The 27,492-nt window shown below is 37.5% G+C and overlaps 1 protein-coding gene across 1 annotated transcript in view; it reads left to right on the top strand.

The window, feature by feature from the left end:
* The window catches only part of si:ch211-250g4.3 (nuclear anchorage protein 1), a 43,814-nt gene extending 16,322 nt beyond the window's left edge, over positions 1-27,492 (top strand). The window contains exon 5 of the mRNA XM_067607201.1: positions 1-27,492. This exon is cut by the window's left edge and continues 10,681 nt beyond it. Coding sequence (XP_067463302.1) covers positions 1-26,429 — 26,429 coding nt within the window. The 3' untranslated portion in view covers positions 26,430-27,492.

Here is a 27,492-nt window from a genome sequence, read left to right as displayed (position 1 = left end):
AGGAAGAAATTGAAGCTGCCATGAACAGCATCAATGGAGAGAGAGAACAACTCAGTCAGATGAAGATGGGCATTGAGAGAGAGAAAGAAATACTTTTCAATGAGAAAGAAGGAATTGAAGGAGAAAAGTCTGAGCTGAAAATGAGAGAAGATGAATTCATTACTAAAATGAAATCAGTAGAAACTTTGAGAGCCAAACTCAAACATCTCAATGAAAGAATGGGTGAAGATATGAAAACAAAAGTTAACAGACTAGAAGAAAACAATGAAGATGTATTGAAACTGGTCAGTGCTTTAGAACAGAAGCATGCAGCTCTGGATGAACAGAAAGAAAATATGACATGTTACACTGAGACATTAGACAAAGTAAAGGAAGGTCTGACAAGTTTACTCTCAAACATGGTCATCCAGAGAGAAGACATGGAAAATCAGTTGAAGCAAACGTTTGAGATGGAAAAACAAGATCTTGAAAACCTGAAGGATGATTTGAAACTAGAGAGAGAGGATCTGGATACAGCGAATGACATGATGAAGAAAGAGAAAATGGACTTGGAGCTGATGAGATCTGACATCCTCAAACAAACTGACATAGTACAACAAGATAAACAAGATATAAAAGAAGAGAAAGACAAGTTGGAAATCACAAACACTGACCTGCAAAAGAAGAAAGAACATGCAGACAGTCTGTTTGATGAGATAAACAGAGAGAAAACCAACATTAAAGATCTGACCCTTCAGGTTCAGACAAGTAGAGAACAGCTGGAGAAAGTCATGAACATTATTGCCTTAAAACAAAAAGAACAAGAAGTCAAAGACAATGACATAAAAAGACAAGAAGAAGAACTGCAAACCAATAAGAACAATGTATTGGCAGAAAGAGAAGAAGTGGAACTTTTGAGGAAGGATCTCAATGAGAAGAAGGAAGAAGTTGAAGCTGCCATGAACAGCATCAGTGGAGAGAGAGAACAACTCAGTCAGATGAAAGTTCGTATTGACATGGACAGAGAAATACTCGAGAAGGAGAAGGATAAAATAGAAGGACACCAGTCTGAGCTGAAAACAAGAGAAGATGAGCTCATGAGTAACTTATTAACAATTGAAACTTTGAGGGCTAAGCTCAAAGAGGTGAATGAAAAGACATGTAAAGACATGAAAAACAAAATAGAGAGATTAGAAGAAAACAATGAAAATTTGCAAAGGTTATGCCTCGCAATGAAGCAAAATCTTGCACAGCTCGATCAAGAGAGAGACCAGATGACAGTTTACAATGAATTGATACAGAGAGGAAAGGATGGTCTGAAAGGTTTATTGTCAGATATGTTTATACAGAGAGACAACATGGAAAACCAAAAGAGAGAAGTTTTGTTGGAAAAAGAAGATCTCTCCAAACTGAAGGCAGAGCAGAAACTAGAGAGAGAGGATCTGGATAGAGTGAATGGCATGATGGAGAAAGAGAAACTGGACTTGGAGCTGATGAGATCTGACATCCTCAAACAAACTGACATGTTACAACGAGATAAACAAGATATAAAAGAAGAGAAAGACAAGTTGGAAATCACAAATACTGAGCTGCAAAAGAAGAAAGAACATGCAGACAGTCTGTTTGATGAGATAAACAGAGAGAAAACCAAAATTAAAGATCTGACCCTTCAGGTTCAGACAAGTAGAGAACAGCTGGAGAAAGTCATGAACATTATTGCCTCAAAACAAAAAGAACAAGAACTCAAAGACATCAACATAAAAAGACAAGAAGAAGAACTGCAAACCAGGAAGAACAACGTACTAGCAGAAAGAGAAGAAGTGGAACTTTTGAGGAAGGATCTCAATGAGAAGAAGGAAGAAGTTGAAGCTGCCATGAACAGCATCAGTGGAGAGAGAGAACAACTCAGTCAGATGAAGGTTCGTATTGACATGGACAGAGAAATACTTGAGAGGGAGAAGGATAAAACAGAAGGACACCAGTCTGAGCTGAAAATGAGAGAAGATGAGCTCATGAGTAACTTATTAACAGTTGAAACTTTGAGGGCTAAACTCAAAGAGGTGAATGAAAAGACATGTAAAGACATGAAAAACAAAATAGAGAGATTAGAAGAAAACAATGAAAATTTGCAAAGGTTATGCCTTGCAATGAAGCAAAATCTTGCACAGCTCGATCAAGAGAGAGACCAGATGACAGTTTACAATGAATTGATACAGAGAGGAAAGGATGGTCTGAAAGGTTTATTGTCAGATATGCTTATACAGAGAGACAACATGGAAAACCAAAAGAGAGAAGTTTTGTTGGAAAAAGAAGATCTCTCCAGACTGAAAGCAGAGCAGAAACTAGAGAGAGAGGATCTGGATAGAGCGAATGGCATGATGGAGAAAGAGAAACTGGACTTGGAGCTGATGAGATCTGACATCCTCAAACAAACTGACATATTACAACAAGATAAACAAGATATAAAAGAAGAGAAAGACAAGTTGGACATCACAAACACTGACCTGCAAAAGAAGAAAGAACATGCAGACAGTCTGTTTGATGAGATAAACAAAGAGAAAACCAACATTAAAGATCTGACCCTTCAGGTCGAGACAAGTAGAGAACAGCTGAAGAACGTCATGAACATTATTGCCTTAAAACAAAAAGAACAAGAAGTCAAAGATGATGACATAAAAAGACAAGAAGAAGAACTGCAAACCGGTAAGAACAATGTACTGGCAGAAAGGGAAGAAGTAGAAGTTTTGAGGAAGGATCTCAACAAGAAGAAGGAAGAAGTTGAAGCTGCCATGAACAGCATCAGTGGAGAGAGAGAACAACTCAATCAGATGAAGATGGGCATTGAGAGAGAGAAAGAAATACTTTTCAATGAGAGAGAAGGAATTGAAGGAGAAAAGTCTGAGCTGAAAATGAAAGAAGATGAACTCATTACTAAAATGAAATCAGCAGAAACTCTGAGAGCCAAACTCAAACATCTCAATGAAAGGATGGGTGAAGATATGAAAACAAAAGTCAACAGACTAGAACAAAACAATGAAGATGTATTGAAACTGGTCAGTGCTTTAGAACAGAAGCATGCAGCTCTGGATGAACAGAAAGAAAATATGACATGTTACACTGAGATATTAGACAAAGTAAAGGAAGGTCTGACAGGTTTACTCTCAAACATGATCATCCAGAGAGATGACATGGAAAATCAGTTGAAGGAAACGTTTGAGATGGAAAAACAAGATCTTGAAAACCTGAAGGATGATTTGAAACTAGAGAGAGAGGATCTGGATACAACGAAGGACATGATGAAGAAAGAGAAAATGGACTTGGAGTTGATGAGGTCTGACATCCTCAAACAAACTGACATGTTACAACGAGATAAACAAGATATAAAAGAAGAGAAAGACAAGTTGGACATCACAAATACTGAGCTGCAAAAGAAGAAAGAACATGCAGACAGTCTGTTTGATGAGATAAACAGAGAGAAAACCAATATTAAAGATCTGACCCTTCAGGTTCAGACAAGTAGAGAACAGCTGGAGAAAGTCATGAACATTATTGCCTTAAAACAAAAAGAACAAGAACTCAAAGACATCAACATAAAAAGACAAGAAGAAGAACTGCAAACCAGGAAGAACAACGTACTAGCAGAAAGAGAAGAAGTGGAACTTTTGAGGAAGGATCTCAATGAGAAGAAGGAAGAAGTTGAAGCTGCCATGAACAGCATCAGTGGAGAGAGAGAACAACTCAGTCAGATGAAGGTTCGTATTGACATGGACAGAGAAATACTTGAGAAGGAGAAGGATAAAATGGAAGGACACCAGTCTGAGCTGAAAACGAGAGAAGATGAGCTCATGAGTAACTTATTAACAATTGAAACTTTGAGGGCTAAACTCAAAGAGGTGAATGAAAAGACATGTAAAGACATGAAAAACAAAATAGAGAGATTAGAAGAAAACAATGAAAATTTGCAAAGGTTATGCCTCGCAATGAAGCAAAATCTTGCACAGCTCGATCAAGAGAGAGACCAGATGACAGTTTACAATGAATTGATACGGAGAGGAAAGGATGGTCTCAAAGGTTTATTGTCAGATATGGTTATACAGAGAGACAACATGGAAAACCAAAAGAGAGAAGTTTTGTTGGAAAAAGAAGATCTCTCCAAACTGAAGGCAGAGCAGAAACTAGAGAGAGAGGATCTGGATAGAGCGAATGACATGATGGAGAAAGAGAAACTGGACTTGGAGCTGATGAGATCTGACATCCGCAAACAAACTGACATATTACAACGAGATAAACAAGATATAAAAGAAGAGAAAGACAAGTTGGAAATCACAAACACTGACCTGCAAAAGAAGAAAGAACATGCAGACAGTCTGTTTGATGAGATAAACAGAGAGAAAACCAACATTAAAGATCTGACCCTTCAGGTTCAGACAAGTAGAGAACAGCTGGAGAAAGTCATGAACATTATTGCCTTAAAACAAAAAGAACAAGAAGTCAAAGATGATGACATAAAAAGACAAGAAGAAGAACTGCAAACCGGTAAGAACAATGTACTGGCAGAAAGGGAAGAAGTAGAAGTTTTGAGGAAGGATCTCAACAAGAAGAAGGAAGAAGTTGAAGCTGCCATGAACAGCATCAGTGGAGAAAGAGAACAACTCAATCAGATGAAGATGGGCATTGAGAGAGAGAAAGAAATACTTTCCAATGAGAAAGAAGGAATTGAAGGAGAAAAGTCTGAGCTGAAAATGAAAGAAGATGAACTCATTACTAAAATGAAATCAGTAGAAACTTTGAGAGCCAAACTCAAACATCTCAATGAAAGAATGGGTGAAGATATGAAAACAAAAGTTAACAGACTAGAAGAAAACAATGAAGATGTATTGAAACTGGTCAGTGCTTTAGAACAGAAGCATGCAGCTCTGGATAAACAGAAAGAAAACATGACATGTTACACTGAGATATTAGACAAAGTAAAGGAAGGTCTGACAAGTTTACTCTCAAACATGGTCATCCAGAGAGAAGACATGGAAAATCAGTTGAAGGAAACGTTTGAGATGGAAAAACAAGATCTTGAAAACCTGAAGGATGATTTGAAACTAGAGAGAGAGGATCTGGATACAGCGAAGGACATGATGAAGAAAGAGAAAATGGACTTGGAGTTGATGAGGTCTGACATCCTCAAACGAACTGACATGTTACAACGAGATAAACAAGATATAAAGGAAGAGAAAGACAAGTTGGAAATCACAAACACTGACCTGCAAAAGAAGAAAGAACATGCAGACAGTCTGTTTGATGAGATAAACAGAGAGAAAACCAACATTAAAGATCTGACCCTTCAGGTTGAGACAAGTAGAGAACAGCTGAAGAAAGTCATGAACATTATTGCCTTAAAACAAAAAGAACAAGAACTCAAAGATGATGACATAAAAAGACAAGAAGAAGAACTGCAAACCGGTAAGAACAATGTACTGGCAGAAAGGGAAGAAGTAGAAGTTTTGAGGAAGGATCTCAACAAGAAGAAGGAAGAAGTTGAAGCTGCCATGAACAGCATCAGTGGAGAGAGAGAACAACTCAATCAGATGAAGATGGGCATTGAGAGAGAGAAAGAAATACTTTTCAATGAGAGAGAAGGAATTGAAGGAGAAAAGTCTGAGCTGAAAATGAAAGAAGATGAACTCATTACTAAAATGAAATCAGCAGAAACTCTGAGAGCCAAACTCAAACATCTCAATGAAAGGATGGGTGAAGATATGAAAACAAAAGTCAACAGACTAGAACAAAACAATGAAGATGTATTGAAACTGGTCAGTGCTTTAGAACAGAAGCATGCAGCTCTGGATGAACAGAAAGAAAATATGACATGTTACACTGAGATATTAGACAAAGTAAAGGAAGGTCTGACAGGTTTACTCTCAAACATGATCATCCAGAGAGAAGACATGGAAAATCAGTTGAAGGAAACGTTTGAGATGGAAAAACAAGATCTTGAAAACCTGAAGGATGATTTGAAACTAGAGAGAGAGGATCTGGATACAACGAAGGACATGATGAAGAAAGAGAAAATGGACTTGGAGTTGATGAGGTCTGACATCCTCAAACAAACTGACATGTTACAACGAGATAAACAAGATATAAAAGAAGAGAAAGACAAGTTGGACATCACAAATACTGAGCTGCAAAAGAAGAAAGAACATGCAGACAGTCTGTTTGATGAGATAAACAGAGAGAAAACCAACATTAAAGATCTGACCCTTCAGGTTCAGACAAGTAGAGAACAGCTGGAGAAAGTCATGAACATTATTGCCTTAAAACAAAAAGAACAAGAACTCAAAGACATCAACATAAAAAGACAAGAAGAAGAACTGCAAACCAGGAAGAACAACGTACTAGCAGAAAGAGAAGAAGTGGAACTTTTGAGGAAGGATCTCAATGAGAAGAAGGAAGAAGTTGAAGCTGCCATGAACAGCATCAGTGGAGAGAGAGAACAACTCAGTCAGATGAAGGTTCGTATTGACATGGACAGAGAAATACTTGAGAAGGAGAAGGATAAAATGGAAGGACACCAGTCTGAGCTGAAAACGAGAGAAGATGAGCTCATGAGTAACTTATTAACAATTGAAACTTTGAGGGCTAAACTCAAAGAGGTGAATGAAAAGACATGTAAAGACATGAAAAACAAAATAGAGAGATTAGAAGAAAACAATGAAAATTTGCAAAGGTTATGCCTCGCAATGAAGCAAAATCTTGCACAGCTCGATCAAGAGAGAGACCAGATGACAGTTTACAATGAATTGATACGGAGAGGAAAGGATGGTCTCAAAGGTTTATTGTCAGATATGGTTATACAGAGAGACAACATGGAAAACCAAAAGAGAGAAGTTTTGTTGGAAAAAGAAGATCTCTCCAAACTGAAGGCAGAGCAGAAACTAGAGAGAGAGGATCTGGATAGAGCGAATGACATGATGGAGAAAGAGAAACTGGACTTGGAGCTGATGAGATCTGACATCCGCAAACAAACTGACATATTACAACGAGATAAACAAGATATAAAAGAAGAGAAAGACAAGTTGGAAATCACAAACACTGACCTGCAAAAGAAGAAAGAACATGCAGACAGTCTGTTTGATGAGATAAACAGAGAGAAAACCAACATTAAAGATCTGACCCTTCAGGTTCAGACAAGTAGAGAACAGCTGGAGAAAGTCATGAACATTATTGCCTTAAAACAAAAAGAACAAGAAGTCAAAGATGATGACATAAAAAGACAAGAAGAAGAACTGCAAACCGGTAAGAACAATGTACTGGCAGAAAGGGAAGAAGTAGAAGTTTTGAGGAAGGATCTCAACAAGAAGAAGGAAGAAGTTGAAGCTGCCATGAACAGCATCAGTGGAGAAAGAGAACAACTCAATCAGATGAAGATGGGCATTGAGAGAGAGAAAGAAATACTTTCCAATGAGAAAGAAGGAATTGAAGGAGAAAAGTCTGAGCTGAAAATGAAAGAAGATGAACTCATTACTAAAATGAAATCAGTAGAAACTTTGAGAGCCAAACTCAAACATCTCAATGAAAGAATGGGTGAAGATATGAAAACAAAAGTTAACAGACTAGAAGAAAACAATGAAGATGTATTGAAACTGGTCAGTGCTTTAGAACAGAAGCATGCAGCTCTGGATAAACAGAAAGAAAACATGACATGTTACACTGAGATATTAGACAAAGTAAAGGAAGGTCTGACAAGTTTACTCTCAAACATGATCATCCAGAGAGAAGACATGGAAAATCAGTTGAAGGAAACGTTTGAGATGGAAAAACAAGATCTTGAAAACCTGAAGGATGATTTGAAACTAGAGAGAGAGGATCTGGATACAGCGAAGGACATGATGAAGAAAGAGAAAATGGACTTGGAGTTGATGAGGTCTGACATCCTCAAACGAACTGACATGTTACAACGAGATAAACAAGATATAAAGGAAGAGAAAGACAAGTTGGAAATCACAAACACTGACCTGCAAAAGAAGAAAGAACATGCAGACAGTCTGTTTGATGAGATAAACAGAGAGAAAACCAACATTAAAGATCTGACCCTTCAGGTCGAGACAAGTAGAGAACAGCTGAAGAAAGTCATGAACATTATTGCCTTAAAACAAAAAGAACAAGAACTCAAAGATGATGACATAAAAAGACAAGAAGAAGAACTGCAAACCGGTAAGAACAATGTACTGGCAGAAAGGGAAGAAGTAGAAGTTTTGAGGAAGGATCTCAACAAGAAGAAGGAAGAAGTTGAAGCTGCCATGAACAGCATCAGTGGAGAGAGAGAACAACTCAATCAGATGAAGATGGGCATTGAGAGAGAGAAAGAAATACTTTTCAATGAGAGAGAAGGAATTGAAGGAGAAAAGTCTGAGCTGAAAATGAAAGAAGATGAACTCATTACTAAAATGAAATCAGCAGAAACTCTGAGAGCCAAACTCAAACATCTCAATGAAAGGATGGGTGAAGATATGAAAACAAAAGTCAACAGACTAGAACAAAACAATGAAGATGTATTGAAACTGGTCAGTGCTTTAGAACAGAAGCATGCAGCTCTGGATGAACAGAAAGAAAATATGACATGTTACACTGAGATATTAGACAAAGTAAAGGAAGGTCTGACAGGTTTACTCTCAAACATGATCATCCAGAGAGAAGACATGGAAAATCAGTTGAAGGAAACGTTTGAGATGGAAAAACAAGATCTTGAAAACCTGAAGGATGATTTGAAACTAGAGAGAGAGGATCTGGATACAACGAAGGACATGATGAAGAAAGAGAAAATGGACTTGGAGTTGATGAGGTCTGACATCCTCAAACAAACTGACATGTTACAACGAGATAAACAAGATATAAAAGAAGAGAAAGACAAGTTGGACATCACAAATACTGAGCTGCAAAAGAAGAAAGAACATGCAGACAGTCTGTTTGATGAGATAAACAGAGAGAAAACCAACATTAAAGATCTGACCCTTCAGGTTCAGACAAGTAGAGAACAGCTGGAGAAAGTCATGAACATTATTGCCTTAAAACAAAAAGAACAAGAACTCAAAGACATCAACATAAAAAGACAAGAAGAAGAACTGCAAACCAGGAAGAACAACGTACTAGCAGAAAGAGAAGAAGTGGAACTTTTGAGGAAGGATCTCAATGAGAAGAAGGAAGAAGTTGAAGCTGCCATGAACAGCATCAGTGGAGAGAGAGAACAACTCAGTCAGATGAAGGTTCGTATTGACATGGACAGAGAAATACTTGAGAAGGAGAAGGATAAAATGGAAGGACACCAGTCTGAGCTGAAAACGAGAGAAGATGAGCTCATGAGTAACTTATTAACAATTGAAACTTTGAGGGCTAAACTCAAAGAGGTGAATGAAAAGACATGTAAAGACATGAAAAACAAAATAGAGAGATTAGAAGAAAACAATGAAAATTTGCAAAGGTTATGCCTCGCAATGAAGCAAAATCTTGCACAGCTCGATCAAGAGAGAGACCAGATGACAGTTTACAATGAATTGATACGGAGAGGAAAGGATGGTCTCAAAGGTTTATTGTCAGATATGGTTATACAGAGAGACAACATGGAAAACCAAAAGAGAGAAGTTTTGTTGGAAAAAGAAGATCTCTCCAAACTGAAGGCAGAGCAGAAACTAGAGAGAGAGGATCTGGATAGAGCGAATGACATGATGGAGAAAGAGAAACTGGACTTGGAGCTGATGAGATCTGACATCCGCAAACAAACTGACATATTACAACGAGATAAACAAGATATAAAAGAAGAGAAAGACAAGTTGGAAATCACAAACACTGACCTGCAAAAGAAGAAAGAACATGCAGACAGTCTGTTTGATGAGATAAACAGAGAGAAAACCAACATTAAAGATCTGACCCTTCAGGTCGAGACAAGTAGAGAACAGCTGAAGAACGTCATGAACATTATTGCCTTAAAACAAAAAGAACAAGAAGTCAAAGATGATAACATAAAAAGACAAGAAGAAGAACTGCAAACCGGTAAGAACAATGTACTGGCAGAAAGGGAAGAAGTAGAAGTTTTGAGGAAGGATCTCAACAAGAAGAAGGAAGAAGTTGAAGCTGCCATGAACAGCATCAGTGGAGAGAGAGAACAACTCAATCAGATGAAGATGGGCATTGAGAGAGAGAAAGAAATACTTTCCAATGAGAAAGAAGGAATTGAAGGAGAAAAGTCTGAGCTGAAAATGAAAGAAGATGAACTCATTACTAAAATGAAATCAGTAGAAACTTTGAGAGCCAAACTCAAACATCTCAATGAAAGAATGGGTGAAGATATGAAAACAAAAGTTAACAGACTAGAAGAAAACAATGAAGCTGTATTGAAACTGGTCAGTGCTTTAGAACAGAAGCATGCAGCTCTGGATGAACAGAAAGAAAACATGACATGTTACACTGAGATATTAGACAAAGTAAAGGAAGGTCTGACAGGTTTACTCTCAAACATGATCATCCAGAGAGAAGACATGGAAAATCAGTTGAAGCAAACGTTTGAGATGGAAAAAGAAGATCTTGAAAACCTGAAGGATGATTTGAAACTAGAGAGAGAGGATCTGGATACAGCGAAGGACATGATGAAGAAAGAGAAACTGGACTTGGAGCTGATGAGATCTGACATCCTCAAACAAACTGACATGTTACAACGAGATAAACAAGATATAAAAGAAGAGAAAGACAAGTTGGACATCACAAATACTGAGCTGCAAAAGAAGAAAGAACATGCAGACAGTCTGTTTGATGAGATAAACAGAGAGAAAACCAAAATTAAAGATCTGACCCTTCAGGTTCAGACAAGTAGAGAACTGCTGGAGAAAGTCATGAACATTATTGCCTCAAAACAACAAGAACAAGAACTCAAAGACATCAACATAAAAAGACAAGAAGAGGAACTGCAAACCAGTCAGCACAATGTACTAGCAGAAAGAGAAGAACTAGAAGTTTTGAGGAAGGATCTCAACAAGAAGAAGGAAGAAGTTGAAGCTGCCATGAACAGCATCAGTGAAGAGAGAGAACAACTTAGTCAGATGAAAGTTCGTATTGACATGGACAGAGAAATACTTGAGAAGGAGAAGGATAAAATGGAAGGACTCAAGTCTGAGCTGAAAACAAGAGAAGATGAGCTCATGAGTAACTTATTATCAATTGCAACTTTGCGGGCTAAGCTCAAAGAGGTGAATGAAAAGACATGTAAAGACATGAAAAACAAAATAGAGAGATTAGAAGAAAACAATGAAAATTTGCAAAGGTTATGCCTCGCAATGAAGCAAAATCTTGCACAGCTCGATCAAGAGAGAGACAAGATGACAGTTTACAATGAATTGATACAGAGAGGAAAGGATGGTCTGAAAGGTTTATTGTCAGATATGGTTATACAGAGAGACAACATGGAAAACCAAAAGAGAGAAATTTTGTTGGAAAAAGAAGATCTCTCCAAACTGAAGGCAGAGCAGAAACTAGAGAGAGAGGATCTGGATAGAGCAAATGACATGATGGAGAAAGAGAAACTGGACTTGGAGCTGATGAGATCTGACATCCTCAAACAAACTGACATATTACAACAAGATAAACAAGATATAAAAGAAGAGAAAGACAAGTTTGAAATCACAAACACCGACCTGCAAAAGAAGAAAGAACATGCAGACAGTCTGTTTGATGAGATAAACAGAGAGAAAACCAACATTAAAGATCTGACCCTTCAGGTTCAGACAAGCAGAGAACAGCTGGAAAAAGTCATGAACATTATTGCCTTAAAACAAAAAGAACAAGAAGTCAAAGATGATGACATAAAAAGACAAGAAGAAGAACTGCAAACCGGTAAGAACAATGTACTGGCAGAAAGGGAAGAAGTAGAAGTTTTGAGGAAGGATCTCAACAAGAAGAAGGAAGAAGTTGAAGCTGCCATGAACAGCATCAGTGGAGAGAGAGAACAACTCAGTCAGATGAAGATGGGCATTGAGAGAGAGAAAGAAATACTTTTCAATGAGAGAGAAGGAATTGAAGGAGAAAAGTCTGAGCTGAAAATGAAAGAAGATCAACTCATGACTAAAATGACATCAGCAGAAACTTTGAGAGCCAAACTCAAACATCTCAATGAAAGGATGGGTGAAGATATGAAAACAAAAGTCAACAGACTAGAAGAAAACAATGAAGCTGTATTGAAACTGGTCAGTGCTTTAGAACAGAAGCATGCAGCTCTGGATGAACAGAAAGAAAATATGACATGTTACACTGAGATATTAGACAAAGTAAAGGAAGGTCTGACAAGTTTACTCTCAACCATGATCATCCAAAAAGAAGATATGGAAAATCAGTTGAAGGAAACGTTTGAGATGGAAAAACAAGATCTTGAAAACCTGAAGGATGATTTGAAACTAGAGAGAGAGGATCTGGATACAACGAAGGACATGATGAAGAAAGAGAAACTGGACTTGGAGCTGATGAGATCTGACATCCTCAAACAAACTGACATAGTACAACGAGATAAACAAGATATAAAAGAAGAGAAAAACAAGTTGGAAATCACAAATACTGAGCTGCAAAAGAAGAAAGAACATGCAGACAGTCTGTTTGATGAGATAAACAGAGAGAAAACCAACATTAAAGATCTGACCCTTCAGGTTCAGACAAGTAGAGAACAGCTGGAAAAAGTCATGAACATTATTGCCTTAAAACAAAAAGAACAAGAAGTCAAAGATGATGACATAAAAAGACAAGAAGAAGAACTGCAAACCGGTAAGAACAATGTACTGGCAGAAAGGGAAGAAGTAGAAGTTTTGAGGAAGGATCTCAACAAGAAGAAGGAAGAAGTTGAAGCTGCCATGAACAGCATCAGTGGAGAGAGAGAACAACTCAATCAGATGAAGATGGGCATTGAGAGAGAGAAAGAAATACTTTTCAATGAGAGAGAAGGAATTGAAGGAGAAAAGTCTGAGCTGAAAATGAAAGAAGATCAACTCATGACTAAAATGACATCAGCAGAAACTTTGAGAGCCAAACTCAAACATCTCAATGAAAGGATGGGTGAAGATATGAAAACAAAAGTCAACAGACTAGAAGAAAACAATGAAGCTGTATTGAAACTGGTCAGTGCTTTAGAACAGAAGCATGCAGCTCTGGATGAACAGAAAGAAAATATGACATGTTACACTGAGATATTAGACAAAGTAAAGGAAGGTCTGACAAGTTTACTCTCAACCATGATCATCCAAAAAGAAGATATGGAAAATCAGTTGAAGGAAACGTTTGAGATGGAAAAACAAGATCTTGAAAACCTGAAGGATGATTTGAAACTAGAGAGAGAGGATCTGGATACAACGAAGGACATGATGAAGAAAGAGAAACTGGACTTGGAGCTGATGAGATCTGACATCCTCAAACAAACTGACATAGTACAACGAGATAAACAAGATATAAAAGAAGAGAAAGACAAGTTGGAAATCACAAATACTGAGCTGCAAAAGAAGAAAGAACATGCAGACAGTTTGTTTGATGAGATAAACAGAGAGAAAACCAACATTAAAGATCTGACCCTTCAGGTTCAGACAAGTAGAGAACAGCTGGAGAAAGTCATGAACATTATTGTCTCAAAACAAAAAGAACAAGAACTCAAAGATGATGACATAAAAAGACAAGAAGAAGAACTGCAAACCAGTCAGCACAATGTACTAGCAGAAAGAGAAGAAGTGGAAGTTTTGAGGAAGGATCTCAACAAGAAGAAGGAAGAAGTTGAAGCTGCCATGAACAGCATCAGTGAAGAGAGAGAACAACTTAGTCAGATGAAAGTTCGTATTGACATGGACAGAGAAATACTTGAGAAGGAGAAGGATAAAATAGAAGGACTCCAGTCTGAGCTGAAAACAAGAGAAGATGAGCTCATGAGTAACTTATTATCAATTGCAACTTTGCGGGCTAAGCTCAAAGAGGTGAATGAAAAGACATGTAAAGACATGAAAAACAAAATAGAGAGATTAGAAGAAAACAATGAAAATTTGCAAAGGTTATGCCTCGCAATGAAGCAAAACCTTGCACAGCTCGATCAAGAGAGAGACAAGATGACAGTTTACAATGAATTGATACAGAGAGGAAAGGATGGTCTGAAAGGTTTATTGTCAGATATGGTTATACAGAGAGACAACATGGAAAACCAAAAGAGAGAAGTTTTGTTGGAAAAAGAAGATCTCTCCAAACTGAAGGCAGAGCAGAAACTAGAGAGAGAGGATCTGGATAGAGCGAATGACATGATGGAGAAAGAGAAACTGGACTTGGAGCTGATGAGATCTGACATCCTCAAACAAACTGACATATTACAACAAGATAAACAAGATATAAAAGAAGAGAAAGACAAGTTTGAAATCACAAACACCGACCTGCAAAAGAAGAAAGAACATGCAGACAGTCTGTTTGATGAGATAAACAGAGAGAAAACCAACATTAAAGATCTGACCCTTCAGGTTCAGACAAGCAGAGAACAGCTGGAAAAAGTCATGAACATTATTGCCTTAAAACAAAAAGAACAAGAAGTCAAAGATGATGACATAAAAAGACAAGAAGAAGAACTGCAAACCGGTAAGAACAATGTACTGGCAGAAAGGGAAGAAGTAGAAGTTTTGAGGAAGGATCTCAACAAGAAGAAGGAAGAAGTTGAAGCTGCCATGAACAGCATCAGTGGAGAGAGAGAACAACTCAATCAGATGAAGATGGGCATTGAGAGAGAGAAAGAAATACTTTTCAATGAGAGAGAAGGAATTGAAGGAGAAAAGTCTGAGCTGAAAATGAAAGAAGATCAACTCATGACTAAAATGACATCAGCAGAAACTTTGAGAGCCAAACTCAAACATCTCAATGAAAGGATGGGTGAAGATATGAAAACAAAAGTCAACAGACTAGAAGAAAACAATGAAGCTGTATTGAAACTGGTCAGTGCTTTAGAACAGAAGCATGCAGCTCTGGATGAACAGAAAGAAAATATGACATGTTACACTGAGATATTAGACAAAGTAAAGGAAGGTCTGACAAGTTTACTCTCAACCATGATCATCCAAAAAGAAGATATGGAAAATCAGTTGAAGGAAACGTTTGAGATGGAAAAACAAGATCTTGAAAACCTGAAGGATGATTTGAAACTAGAGAGAGAGGATCTGGATACAACGAAGGACATGATGAAGAAAGAGAAACTGGACTTGGAGCTGATGAGATCTGACATCCTCAAACAAACTGACATAGTACAACGAGATAAACAAGATATAAAAGAAGAGAAAAACAAGTTGGAAATCACAAATACTGAGCTGCAAAAGAAGAAAGAACATGCAGACAGTCTGTTTGATGAGATAAACAGAGAGAAAACCAACATTAAAGATCTGACCCTTCAGGTTCAGACAAGTAGAGAACAGCTGGAGAAAGTCATGAACATTATTGCCTCAAAACAAAAAGAACAAGAACTCAAAGATGATGACATAAAAAGACAAGAAGAAGAACTGCAAACCAGTAAGAAGAATGTACTGGCAGAAAGGGAAGAAGTGGAAGTTTTGAGGAAGGATCTCAACAAGAAGAAGGAAGAAGTTGAAGCTGCCATGAACAGCATCAGTGGAGAGAGAGAACAACTCAGTCAGTTGAAGACTGAAGTTGACATGCAGAGAGAAGAGCTTTCAACTGAAAGGGAAAAACAGGGAGAGGATCAACTCATGAATGAAATGAAATCTATAGAAGCTCTGAGAGTAAAACTTCAGCAGCTGAATGAAAGGATGGAGAACGACATGAAGAAGAAATTACAGCAACTGCAGCAACACAATGAACACGTTCTTAAAGTGTGCTCTTTATTGAAACAAAAGTGTGGAGACATAGATGACGTGAAAGACAGAATGTCTGCATATACTGAAATGTTCCATAGAGAAAAAGAAGGTCTGATTAGTCTGATATCAAACATATTGATACACATACAAGGAATGGAAGATCAATGGAGGACAAGGTACACTGTTGAAGAACAAGACTTTGACAAACTGAAGGCAGAGTTGAAACAAGAGAGAGAGGATCTGGATAGAGTGAATGAGATGATGAAGAAAGAGAAACTGGACTTGGAGCTGATGAGGTCTGACATCCCCATACAAACTGACATGTTACAACGAGATGAACATGAAGAAGTAGAACTCAAGGACACCAAGATCACTAGACTAACACAAGACGTGCAAACCAGTGAGAACACTGTACTGGCAGAAAGAGAAGAATTGGAAATTTTGAGGAAGGATCTCAACAAGAAGAAGGAAGAAGTTGAAGCTGCCATGAGCAGCATCAGTGGAGAGAGAGAACAACTCAGTCAGATGAAGATGGGCATTGAGAGAGAGAAAGAAATACTTTTCAATGAGAGAGAAGGAATTGAAGGAGAAAAATCTGAGCTGAAAATGAGAGAAGATCAACTCCTGACTAAAATGAAATCAGTAGAAACTCTGAGAGCCAAACTGAGACATCTCAATGAAAGGATGGGTGAAGATATGAAAACAAAAATCAACAGACTAGAACAAAACAATGAAGATGTATTGAAACTGGTCAGTGCTTTTGAGCAGAAGTATGCAGCTCTGGATGAACAGAAAGAAAATATGACATATTACACTGAGACATTAGACAAAGTAAAGGAAGGTCTGACAGGTTTATTCTCAAACATCCAAAGAGAAGACATGGAAAATCAATGGAAGCAAACATTTGAGATGGAAAAAGAAGATTTTGAAAACCTGAAGGATGATTTGAAACTACAGGGAGATGATCTGGATAGAGTGAATGAGATGATGAAGAAAGAGAAACTGGACTTGGATTTCACGAGGTCTGATGTACTCAAACAAACTGATATATTACAACAAGATAAACATGAAGAAGTAAAACTCAAGGACACCAAGATCACAAGACTAACACAAGAAGTTCAAATCAGTGAGAAATCTGTTCTGGCAGAAAGAGAAGAATTGGAAGTTTTGAGGAAGGATCTCAACAAGAAGAAGGAAGAAGTTGAAGCTGCCATGAACAGCATCAGTGGAGAAAGAGAACAACTCAGTCAGATGAAGATGAGCATTGAAAGAGAGAAAGAAATAATTTTCAATGAGAGAGAAGGAATTGAGGGAGAAAAGTCTGAGCTGAAAATGAAAGAAGATGAACTCATTACTAAAATGAAATCAGCAGAAACTCTGAGAGCCAAACTCAAACATCTCAATGAAAGGATGGGTGAAGATATGAAAACAAAAATCAACAGACTAGAAGAAAACAATGAAGACGTATTGAAACTGGTCAGTGCCTTAGAGCAGAAGCATGCAGCTCTGGATGAACAGAAAGAAAACATGACATGTTACACTGAGACATTAGACAAAGTAAAGGAAGGTCTGAGAAGATTACTCTCAAATATCCAAAGAGAAGACATGGAAAATCAATGGAAGCAAACATTTGAGATGGAAAAAGAAGATCTTGAAAGCCTAAAAGAAGAGCTGAAACAAGAGAGCGAGGATCTAGATAGAGTCAATGAGCTGATGAAGCAAAAGCTTGTACAGCTCGATCAAGAGAGAGACCAGATGACAGTTTACAATGAAGTGATACAGACAGGAAAGGATGGTCTGAAAGGTGTACTGTCAGATATGGTTATACAGAGAGACAACATGGAAAACCAAAAGGAAGAGCTTTTGTTGGAAAAAGAAGATCTCTCCAAACTGAAGGCAGAGCTGAAACTAGAGAGAGAGGATCTGGATAGAGCGAATGACATGATGGAGAAAGAGAAACTGGACTTGGAGCTGATGAGATCTGACATCCGCAAACAAACTGACATATTACAACGAGATAAACAAGATATAAAAGAAGAGAAAGACAAGTTGGAAATCACAAACACCGACCTGCAAAGGAAGAAACAACATGCAGACACTCTGTTTGATGAGATAAACAGAGAGAAAAACAACATTAAAGATCTGACCCTTCAGGTTCAGACAAGTAGAGAACAGCTGGAGAAAGTCATGAACATTATTGCCTTAAAACAAAAAGAACAAGAAGTCAAAGACAATGACATAAAAAGACAAGAAGAAGAACTGCAAACCAATAAGAACAATGTACTGGCAGAAAGGGAAGAAGTAGAAGTTTTGAGGAAGGATCTCAACAAGAAGAAGGAAGAAGTTGAAGCTGCCATGAACAGCATCAGTGGAGAGAGAGAACAACTCAGTCAGATGAAGATGGGCATTGAGAGAGAGAAAGAAATACTTTCCAATGAGAAAGAAGGAACTGAAGGAGAAAAGTCTGAGCTGAAAATGAGAGAAGATGAACTCATGACTAAAATGAAATCAGTAGAAACTCTGAGAGCCAAACTCAAACATCTCAATGAAAGGATGGGTGAAGATGTGAAAACAAAAATCAAAAGACTAGAACAAAACAATGAAGATGCATTGAAGTTGGTCAGTGCTTTAGAACAGAAGCATGCAGCTCTGGATGAACAGAAAGAGAATTTGACATTTTACACTGAGATATTAGACAAAGTAAAGGAAGGTCTGACAGGTTTACTCTCAAACATGGTCATCCAGAGAGAAGACATGGAAAATCAGTTGAAGCAAATGTTTGAGATGGAAAAACAAGATCTTGAGAAACTGAAGGATGATTTGAAATTAGAGAGAGAGGATCTAGATAGAGTGAATGACTTGTTGAAGAAAGAGAAACTGGACTTGGAGCTGATGAGATCTGACATCCTCAAACAAACTGACATATTACAACAAGATAAACAAGATATAAAAGTAGAGAAAGACAAGTTGGAAATCACAAATACCGAGCTGCAAAAGAAGAAAGAACATGCAGACAGTCTGTTTGATGAGATAAACAGAGAGAAAACCAACATTAAAGATCTGACCCTTCAGGTTCAGACAAGTAGAGAACAGCTGGCGGAGATCTTGAACTCAATTGCCTCAAAACAAAAAGAACAAGAACTCAAAGATGATGACATAAAAAGACAAGAAGAAGAACTGCAAACCGGTAAGAACAATGTACTGGCAGAAAGGGAAGAAGTAGAAGTTTTGAGGAAGGATCTCAACAAGAAGAAGGAAGAAGTTGAAGCTGCCATGAACAGCATCAGTGGAGAGAGAGAACAACTCAATCAGATGAAGATGGGCATTGAGAGAGAGAAAGAAATACTTTCCAATGAGAAAGAAGGAATTGAAGGAGAAAAGTCTGAGCTGAAAATGAAAGAAGATCAACTCATTACTAAAATGAAATCAGTAGAAACTTTAAGAGCCAAACTGAGACATCTCAATGAAAGGATGGGTGAAGATATGAAAACAAAAATCAACAGACTAGAAGAAAACAATGAAGATGTATTGAAACTGGTCAGTGTTTTAGAACAGAAACATGCAGCTTTGGATGAACAGAAAGAAAATATGACATGTTACACTGAGACATTAGACAAAGTAAAGGAAGGTCTGACACGTTCACTCTCAAACATCCAAAGAGAAGACATGGAAAATAAATGGAAGCAAATGTTTGAGATGGAAAAAGAAGATTTCGAAAAATTGACAGCAGAGCTGAAACAAGAGAGAGAGGATCTGGATAGAGCGAATGACATGATGGAGAAAGAGAAACTGGACTTGGAGCTCATGAGGTCTGATATCCTCAAACAAACTGACATATTACAACAAGATAAACAAAATATAAAAGAAGAGAAAGTCAAGTTGGAAATCACAAATACTGAGCTGCAAAAGAAGAAAGAACATGCAGACAGTCTGTTTGATGAGATAAACAGAGAGAAAAACAACATTAAAGATCTGACCCTTCAGGTTCAGACAAGTAGAGAACAGCTGGAGAAAGTCATGAACATTATTGCCTTAAAACAAAAAGAACAAGAAGTCAAAGACAATGACATAAAAAGACAAGAAGAAGAACTGCAAACCAATAAGAACAATGTACTGGCAGAAAGGGAAGAAGTGGAACTTTTGAGGAAGGATCTCAATGAGAAGAAGGAAGAAGTTGAAGCTGCCATGAACAGCATCAGTGGAGAGAGAGAACAACTCAGTCAGATGAAAGTTCGTATTGACATGGACAGAGAAATACTTGAGAAGGAGAAGGATAAAATGGAAGGACACCAGTCTGAGCTGAAAACGAGAGAAGATGAGCTCATGAGTAACTTATTATCATTTGAAACTCTGAGGGCTAAACTCAAAGAGGTGAATGAAAAGACACATAAACACATGAAAAACAAAATAGAGAGATTAGAAGAAAACAATGAAAATTTGCAGAGGTTATGCCTTGCAATGAAGCAAAACCTTGCACAGCTCGATCAAGAGAGAGACAAGATGTCAGTTTACAATCAATTGATACAGACAGGAAAGGAAGGTCTGAAAGGTTTACTGTCAAATATGGTAATACAGAAAGACAACATGGAAAACAAAAAGAAAGAGCTTTTGTTGGAAAAAGAAGATCTCTCCAAACTGAAGGCAGAGCAGAAACTAGAGAGAGAGGATCTGGATAGAGTGAATGAGATGATGAAGAAAGAGAAACTGGACTTGGAGCTGATGAGATCTGACATCCTCAAACAAACTGACATATTACGAGATAAACAAGATATAAAGGAAGAGAAAGAGAAGCTGGAAATCACAAAGACTGACTTGCAGAAGAAGAAAGAACATGCAGACAGTCTGTTTGATGAGATAAACAGAGAGAAAACCAACATTAAAGATCTGACCCTTCAGGTTCAGACAAGTAGAGAACAGCTGGAGAAAGTCATGAACATTATTGCCTTAAAACAAAAAGAACAAGAAGTCAAAGATGATGACATAAAAAGACAAGAAGAAGAACTGCAAACCGGTAAGAACAATGTACTGGCAGAAAGGGAAGAAGTAGAAGTTTTGAGGAAGGATCTCAACAAGAAGAAGGAAGAAGTTGAAGCTGCCATGAACAGCATCAGTGGAGAGAGAGAACAACTCAGTCAGATGAAGATGGGCATTGAGAGAGAGAAAGAAATACTTTTCAATGAGAGAGAAGGAATTGAAGGAGAAAAGTCTGAGCTGAAAATGAAAGAAGATCAACTCATGACTAAAATGACATCAGCAGAAACTTTGAGAGCCAAACTCAAACATCTCAATGAAAGGATGGGTGAAGATATGAAAACAAAAGTCAACAGACTAGAAGAAAACAATGAAGCTGTATTGAAACTGGTCAGTGCTTTAGAACAGAAGCATGCAGCTCTGGATGAACAGAAAGAAAATATGACATGTTACACTGAGATATTAGACAAAGTAAAGGAAGGTCTGACAAGTTTACTCTCAACCATGATCATCCAAAAAGAAGATATGGAAAATCAGTTGAAGGAAACGTTTGAGATGGAAAAACAAGATCTTGAAAACCTGAAGGATGATTTGAAACTAGAGAGAGAGGATCTGGATACAACGAAGGACATGATGAAGAAAGAGAAACTGGACTTGGAGCTGATGAGATCTGACATCCTCAAACAAACTGACATAGTACAACGAGATAAACAAGATATAAAAGAAGAGAAAGACAAGTTGGAAATCACAAATACTGAGCTGCAAAAGAAGAAAGAACATGCAGACAGTCTGTTTGATGAGATAAACAGAGAGAAAACCAACATTAAAGATCTGACCCTTCAGGTTCAGACAAGTAGAGCACAGCTGGAGAAAGTCATGAACATTATTGCCTCAAAACAAAAAGAACAAGAACTCAAAGATGATGACATAAAAAGACAAGAAGAAGAACTGCAAACCAGTAAGAAGAATGTACTGGCAGAAAGGGAAGAAGTGGAAGTTTTGAGGAAGGATCTCAACAAGAAGAAGGAAGAAGTTGAAGCTGTCATGAACAGCATCAGTGGAGAGAGAGAACAACTCAGTCAGTTGAAGACTGAAGTTGACATGCAGAGAGAAGAGCTTTCAACTGAAAGGGAAAAACAGGGAGAGGATCAACTCATGAATGAAATGAAATCTATAGAAGCTCTGAGAGTAAAACTTCAGCAGCTGAATGAAAGGATGGAGAACGACATGAAGAAGAAATTACAGCAACTGCAGCAACACAATGAACACGTTCTTAAAGTGTGCTCTTTATTGAAACAAAAGTGTGGAGACATAGATGAAATGAAAGACAGAATGTCTGCATATACTGAAATGTTCCATAGAGAAAAAGAAGGTCTGATTAGTCTGATATCAAACATATTGGTACACATACAAGGAATGGAAGATCAATGGAGGACAAGGTACACTGTTGAAGAACAAGACTTTGACAAACTGAAGGCAGAGTTGAAACAAGAGAGAGAGGATCTGGATAGAGTGAATGAGATGATGAAGAAAGAGAAACTGGACTTGGAGCTGATGAGGTCTGACATCCCCATACAAACTGACATGTTACAACGAGATGAACATGAAGAAGTAGAACTCAAGGACACCAAGATCACTAGACTAACACAAGACGTGCAAACCAGTGAGAACACTGTACTGGCAGAAAGAGAAGAATTGGAAGTTTTGAGGAAGGATCTCAACAAGAAGAAGGAAGAAGTTGAAGCTGCCATGAACAGCATCAGTGGAGAGAGAGAACAACTCAGTCAGATGAAGATGGGCATTGAGAGAGAGAAAGAAATACTTTTCAATGAGAGAGAAGGAATTGAAGGAGAAAAGTCTGAGCTGAAAATGAAAGAAGATCAACTCATGACTAAAATGACATCAGCAGAAACTTTGAGAGCCAAACTCAAACATCTCAATGAAAGGATGGGTGAAGATATGAAAACAAAAATCAACAGACTAGAAGAAAACAATGAAGCTGTATTGAAACTGGTCAGTGCTTTAGAACAGAAGCATGCAGCTCTGGATGAACAGAAAGATAATATGACATGTTACACTGAGACATTAGACAAAGTAAAGGAAGGTCTGACAAGTTTACTCTCAAACATGATCATCCAGAGAGAAGACATGGAAAATCAGTTGAAGGAAACGTTTGAGATAGAAAAAGAAGATCTTGAAAAACTGACAGCAGAGCTGAAACAAGAGAGAGATGATCTGGATAGAGTTAATGATATGGTGAAGAAAGAGAAACTGGACTTGGAGCTGATGAGATCTGACATCCTCAAACAAACTGACATATTAGAACAAGATAAACAAGATATAAAAGAAGAGAAAGTCAAGCTGGAAATCACAAACACTGACCTGCAAAAGAAGAAAGAACATGCAGACAGCCTGTTTGATGAGATAAACAGAGAGAAAACCAGCATTAAAGATCTGACCCTTCAGGTTCAGACAAGTAGAGAACAGCTGGAGGAAGTCATGAACATCATTGCCTTTAAACAGAAAGAACAAGAAGTCAAAGATGATGACATAAAAAGACAAGAAGAAGAACTGCAAATCAGGAAGAACAACATACTGGCAGAAAGAGAAGAAATTGAACTTTTGAAAAAGGATCTCAATAAGAAGATGAAAGAAGGTGAAGCTGCCATGAAAAGCATCAGTGAAGAGAGAGAACAACTCAGTCAGTTGAAGACTGAAGTTGACATGGAGGGAGAAGAGCTTTCAACTGAAATGGAAAAACAGGAAGAGGATCAACTCATGACTAAAATGAAATCTATAGAAGCTCTGAGAGTAAAACTTCGGCAGCTGAATGAAAGTATGGAGAACGACATGAAGAAGAAATTACAGCAACTGGAACAACTCAATGAACAAGTTCTTAAAGTGTGCTCTTTATTGAAGCAAAGGTGTGGAGACATAGATGAAAAGAAAGACAGAATGTCTGCATATACTGAAATGTTCCATAGAGAGAAAGAAGGTCTGATTAGTCTGATATCAAACATGTTGATACACATACAAGGAATGGAAGATCAATGGAGGACAAAGAACACTGTTGAAGAACAAGACTTTGACAAACTGAAGGCAGAGTTGAAACAAGAGAGAGAGGATCTGGATAGAGTGAATGAGATGGTGAAGAAAGAGAAACTGGACTTGGAGCTGATGAGATCTGATGTCCTCAAACAAACTGACATATTACAGCAAGACAAACACGAAGAAGTAGAACTCAAGGAAACCAAGATCACAAGACTAACACAAGACATGCAAACCAGTGAGAACACTGTACTGACAGAAAGAGAAGAATTGGAAGTTTTGAGGAAGGATCTCAACAAGAAGAAGGAAGAAGTTGAAGCTGCCATGAACAGCATCAGTGGAGAGAGAGAACAACTCAGTCAGATGAAGATGGGCATTGAGAGAGAGAAAGAAATACTTTTCATTGAGAAAGAAGGAATTGAAGAAGAAAAGTCTGAGCTGAAAATGAAAGAAGATCAACTCATGACTAAAATGACATCAGTAGAAACTCTGAGAGCCAAACTCAAACATCTCAATGAAAGGATGGGTGAAGATATGAAAACAAAAATCAACAGACTAGAACAAAACAATGAAGACATACTGAAAGTGGTCAGTGCCTTAGAGCAGAAGCATGCAGCTCTGGATGAACAGAAAGAAAACATGACATGTTACACTGAGACATTAGACAAAGTAAAGGAAGGTCTGACAGGTTTACTCTCAAACATGGTCATCCAAAGAGAAGACATGGAAAATCAATGGAAGCAAACATTTGAGATGGAAAAACAAGATCTTGAAAATCTGAAGGATGATTTGAAACTACAGAGAGAGGATCTGGATAGAGTAAATGAGATGATGAAGAAAGAGAAACTGGACTTGGAACTGATGAGGTCTGACATCCTCAAACAAACTGACATATTACAAGGAGATAAACATGAAGAAGTAGAACTCAAGGACACCAAGATCACAAGACTAACACAAGAAGTTCAAACCAGTGAGAAAACTGTACTGGCAGAAATAGAAGAATTGGAAGTTTTGAGGAAGGATCTCAACAAGAAGAAGGAAGAAGTTGAAGCTGCCATGAACAACATCAGTGGAGAGAGAGAACAACTCAGTCAGATGAAGATGGGCATTGAGAGAGAGAAAGAAATACTTTCCAATGAGAAAGAAGGAATTGAAGGAGAAAAGTCTGAGCTGAAAATGAAAGAAGATGAACTCATGACTAAAATGAAATCAGTAGAGACTTTGACAGCCAAACTCAAACATCTCAATGAAAGGATGGGTGAAGATATGAGAACAAAAATCAACAGACTAGAACAAAAGAATGAAGATGTATTGAAGCTGGTCAGTGCTTTAGAGCAGAAGCATGCAGCTCTGGATGAACAGAAAGAAAATGTGACATCTTACTCTGAGATATTGGAGAAAGTAAAGGAAGGTCTGACAAGTTTATTACAACGAGATAAACAAGATATACAAGAAGAGAAAGACAAGTTGCTAAAAAAGAAGAAAGAAAGCACTGATCTTCTCCTTTATGAGATAAATCAAGAAAAGGAGAAACTACATAAACTGCAGACACATGTCGAAGAGAAAGAAAGGTTTTTAGTTGAACACAAGAAAATGGAAGAACTGCCTGAGCTGAAAATCAGAGAGGACCAGCTCACTAATCTAATGAACTCCATAGGAACTCTGAGAGACAAACTAAAACAGCTTAATCAAAGGACATATGAAGAGTTTAGAAAGAATATGGACAGATTAGAGCAGAAATATGGAGACATACTGCATTTCAACAAAATACTGGAACACAAGTGTTATGAACTTAATGAACAGAAAAATAAGATTATTGGATATTATGACCTGATACAAAAAGAGGAGAAACCTGTGCTGATAATGAAACATGATAAGGCTGTTCAAACTGTGTTTGTAGAAAAAGAAAAGCTGCAAGAGCATGATGTCAAAAAACAGGGACTGAAGAAAATTAAAGAGTTTGAAAGTGAGAAGGAGAAGCTAAAGGAAGATACATGTGATCTTGAGAGAAAAGATGAACACATGAAAACTGAAAGGGAAGATCTGTCAATGGCAGAGCGAGATGATCTTACAGATGAGAAAATGTCTAAAAGAGATTTTTTGCGAAAGATCTGGAAGGATACGAAAACAGAACGGAAGGAGATAGATCAGATGAAGCACAGGGGTCATGAGATGAGAAACAACCTGGAGAAAAGACTAAAGGTGATCAATCAGTTTGTTAAGAGAACTTGGATAAAGAGAGAAACGGAATCATTGGAGAAGACAAAGCTGGAACAGGGACTAACTAGAACAAGTCAAAGTGACTGGGAGAGAGACTGCAAGACACTCGATGAAAAACACACAGAGCTCCAACAGCTTAAGGTTCAGATGCTCAGTGAGATTGGGAAACTCCAGGTCAAAGACAAAGTGTCAAGGACACTGAAAACCAGTGACAAAGCTAATCAAACATTCCAGATGGAGGTAGAAGAAACTGAAACAGCTCCACACACATCCAGTGGATTCCTCCGTCAGCTCCGGCAATGCTGCTATCGCTGCTGCTGCCCTCCCTGTGCCTGCTGTGGGCAGCCGTGCCCAGAAGAGAGATGAGACAAAGGCCTATAAGTGTTAATGTCTTTTCTTAAAGAAGTATTTGACTCAATCCCTTGTATTACTCAAACCAAGATAAGATGAGCATTTTGAAATAGTTAATGTAGGTATGTATCACACTGACAGGAAGGTTCTGTTTGGATAGCCCATATTACAGGAAAACTAAACATTACCAGCCTCATGTCAAGTTTCCTGATTTATAGAAATGGCTTAACTGAAATCAAACTATTCTTTTGACACTTTTTAACTCATTCTGAGTATCTAACAATCAGTAGCACAATAACAAGTCGCAATGTCAAGTTATGTCTTCATTTCAGAGTGCAAAATGTGTGACATTTGTATATTTACCTTTGGAATTAGTATAGAAGCATAAGCAATAAGATTTAACAGTGTACTTTAAGTGTGAGTGCTTAATTTTCAGTTTGCAATTCTGATTAATACCTGTTGAATATTGCAATATTAAACACAATTTATTAAACTTATGAATTAATGGTAGACGGATGTCCCCTTTTACTTAATTACTAAGAATCTTAAATATGTAAGAAGTGACCATGTTTAATTACTTCATATGTGTTTGTTGCTTGTTTTTTTTTCTTTTTCTTTTTTTTTGTACAATTTTTACAATTGTCTAAGAAAACTACAAACAATATTCACAAATAAAACTAATATATGAGGATGTGCAGAGAGCCCACTATTTGTATTTGTATTCATATTTGTTGAGGTAGCAAAATTCTTTATATTTGTATACTTTATACAAATCCAGTTTTTATTATGCTTTTAATTTTAGGATATTAAAGTGTTAAAATAAGTGTTTATGAACAGTGTGTAATGTGTAGAGAAAAGGTGATTCTTGCTTTGCTCTTTTCATTTGTCTATTTTTTACAACCTAACTTTGTGGAAAGGAAAAGGGAACAACAGGTTATGGACAGTCTCCTGGGAGCATTTTGCATGTGTCAGTAGCTTCAGCTTTATTATTTTAAATTAATTGAATAGACAATTGCAGTGTTAATTTATTTCTTGAATAAAGCTTTCTATGTCAAATAAAATCCACATGACCACAGCA

The sequence above is a fragment of the Thunnus thynnus genome, chromosome 13 (genome assembly GCF_963924715.1).
Source record: "Thunnus thynnus chromosome 13, fThuThy2.1, whole genome shotgun sequence".
NCBI lineage: Eukaryota > Metazoa > Chordata > Actinopteri > Scombriformes > Scombridae > Thunnus > Thunnus thynnus.
The sequence above is the reverse complement of the archived record's forward strand: the minus strand, read 5'-3'. Positions and strand labels throughout refer to the sequence as shown.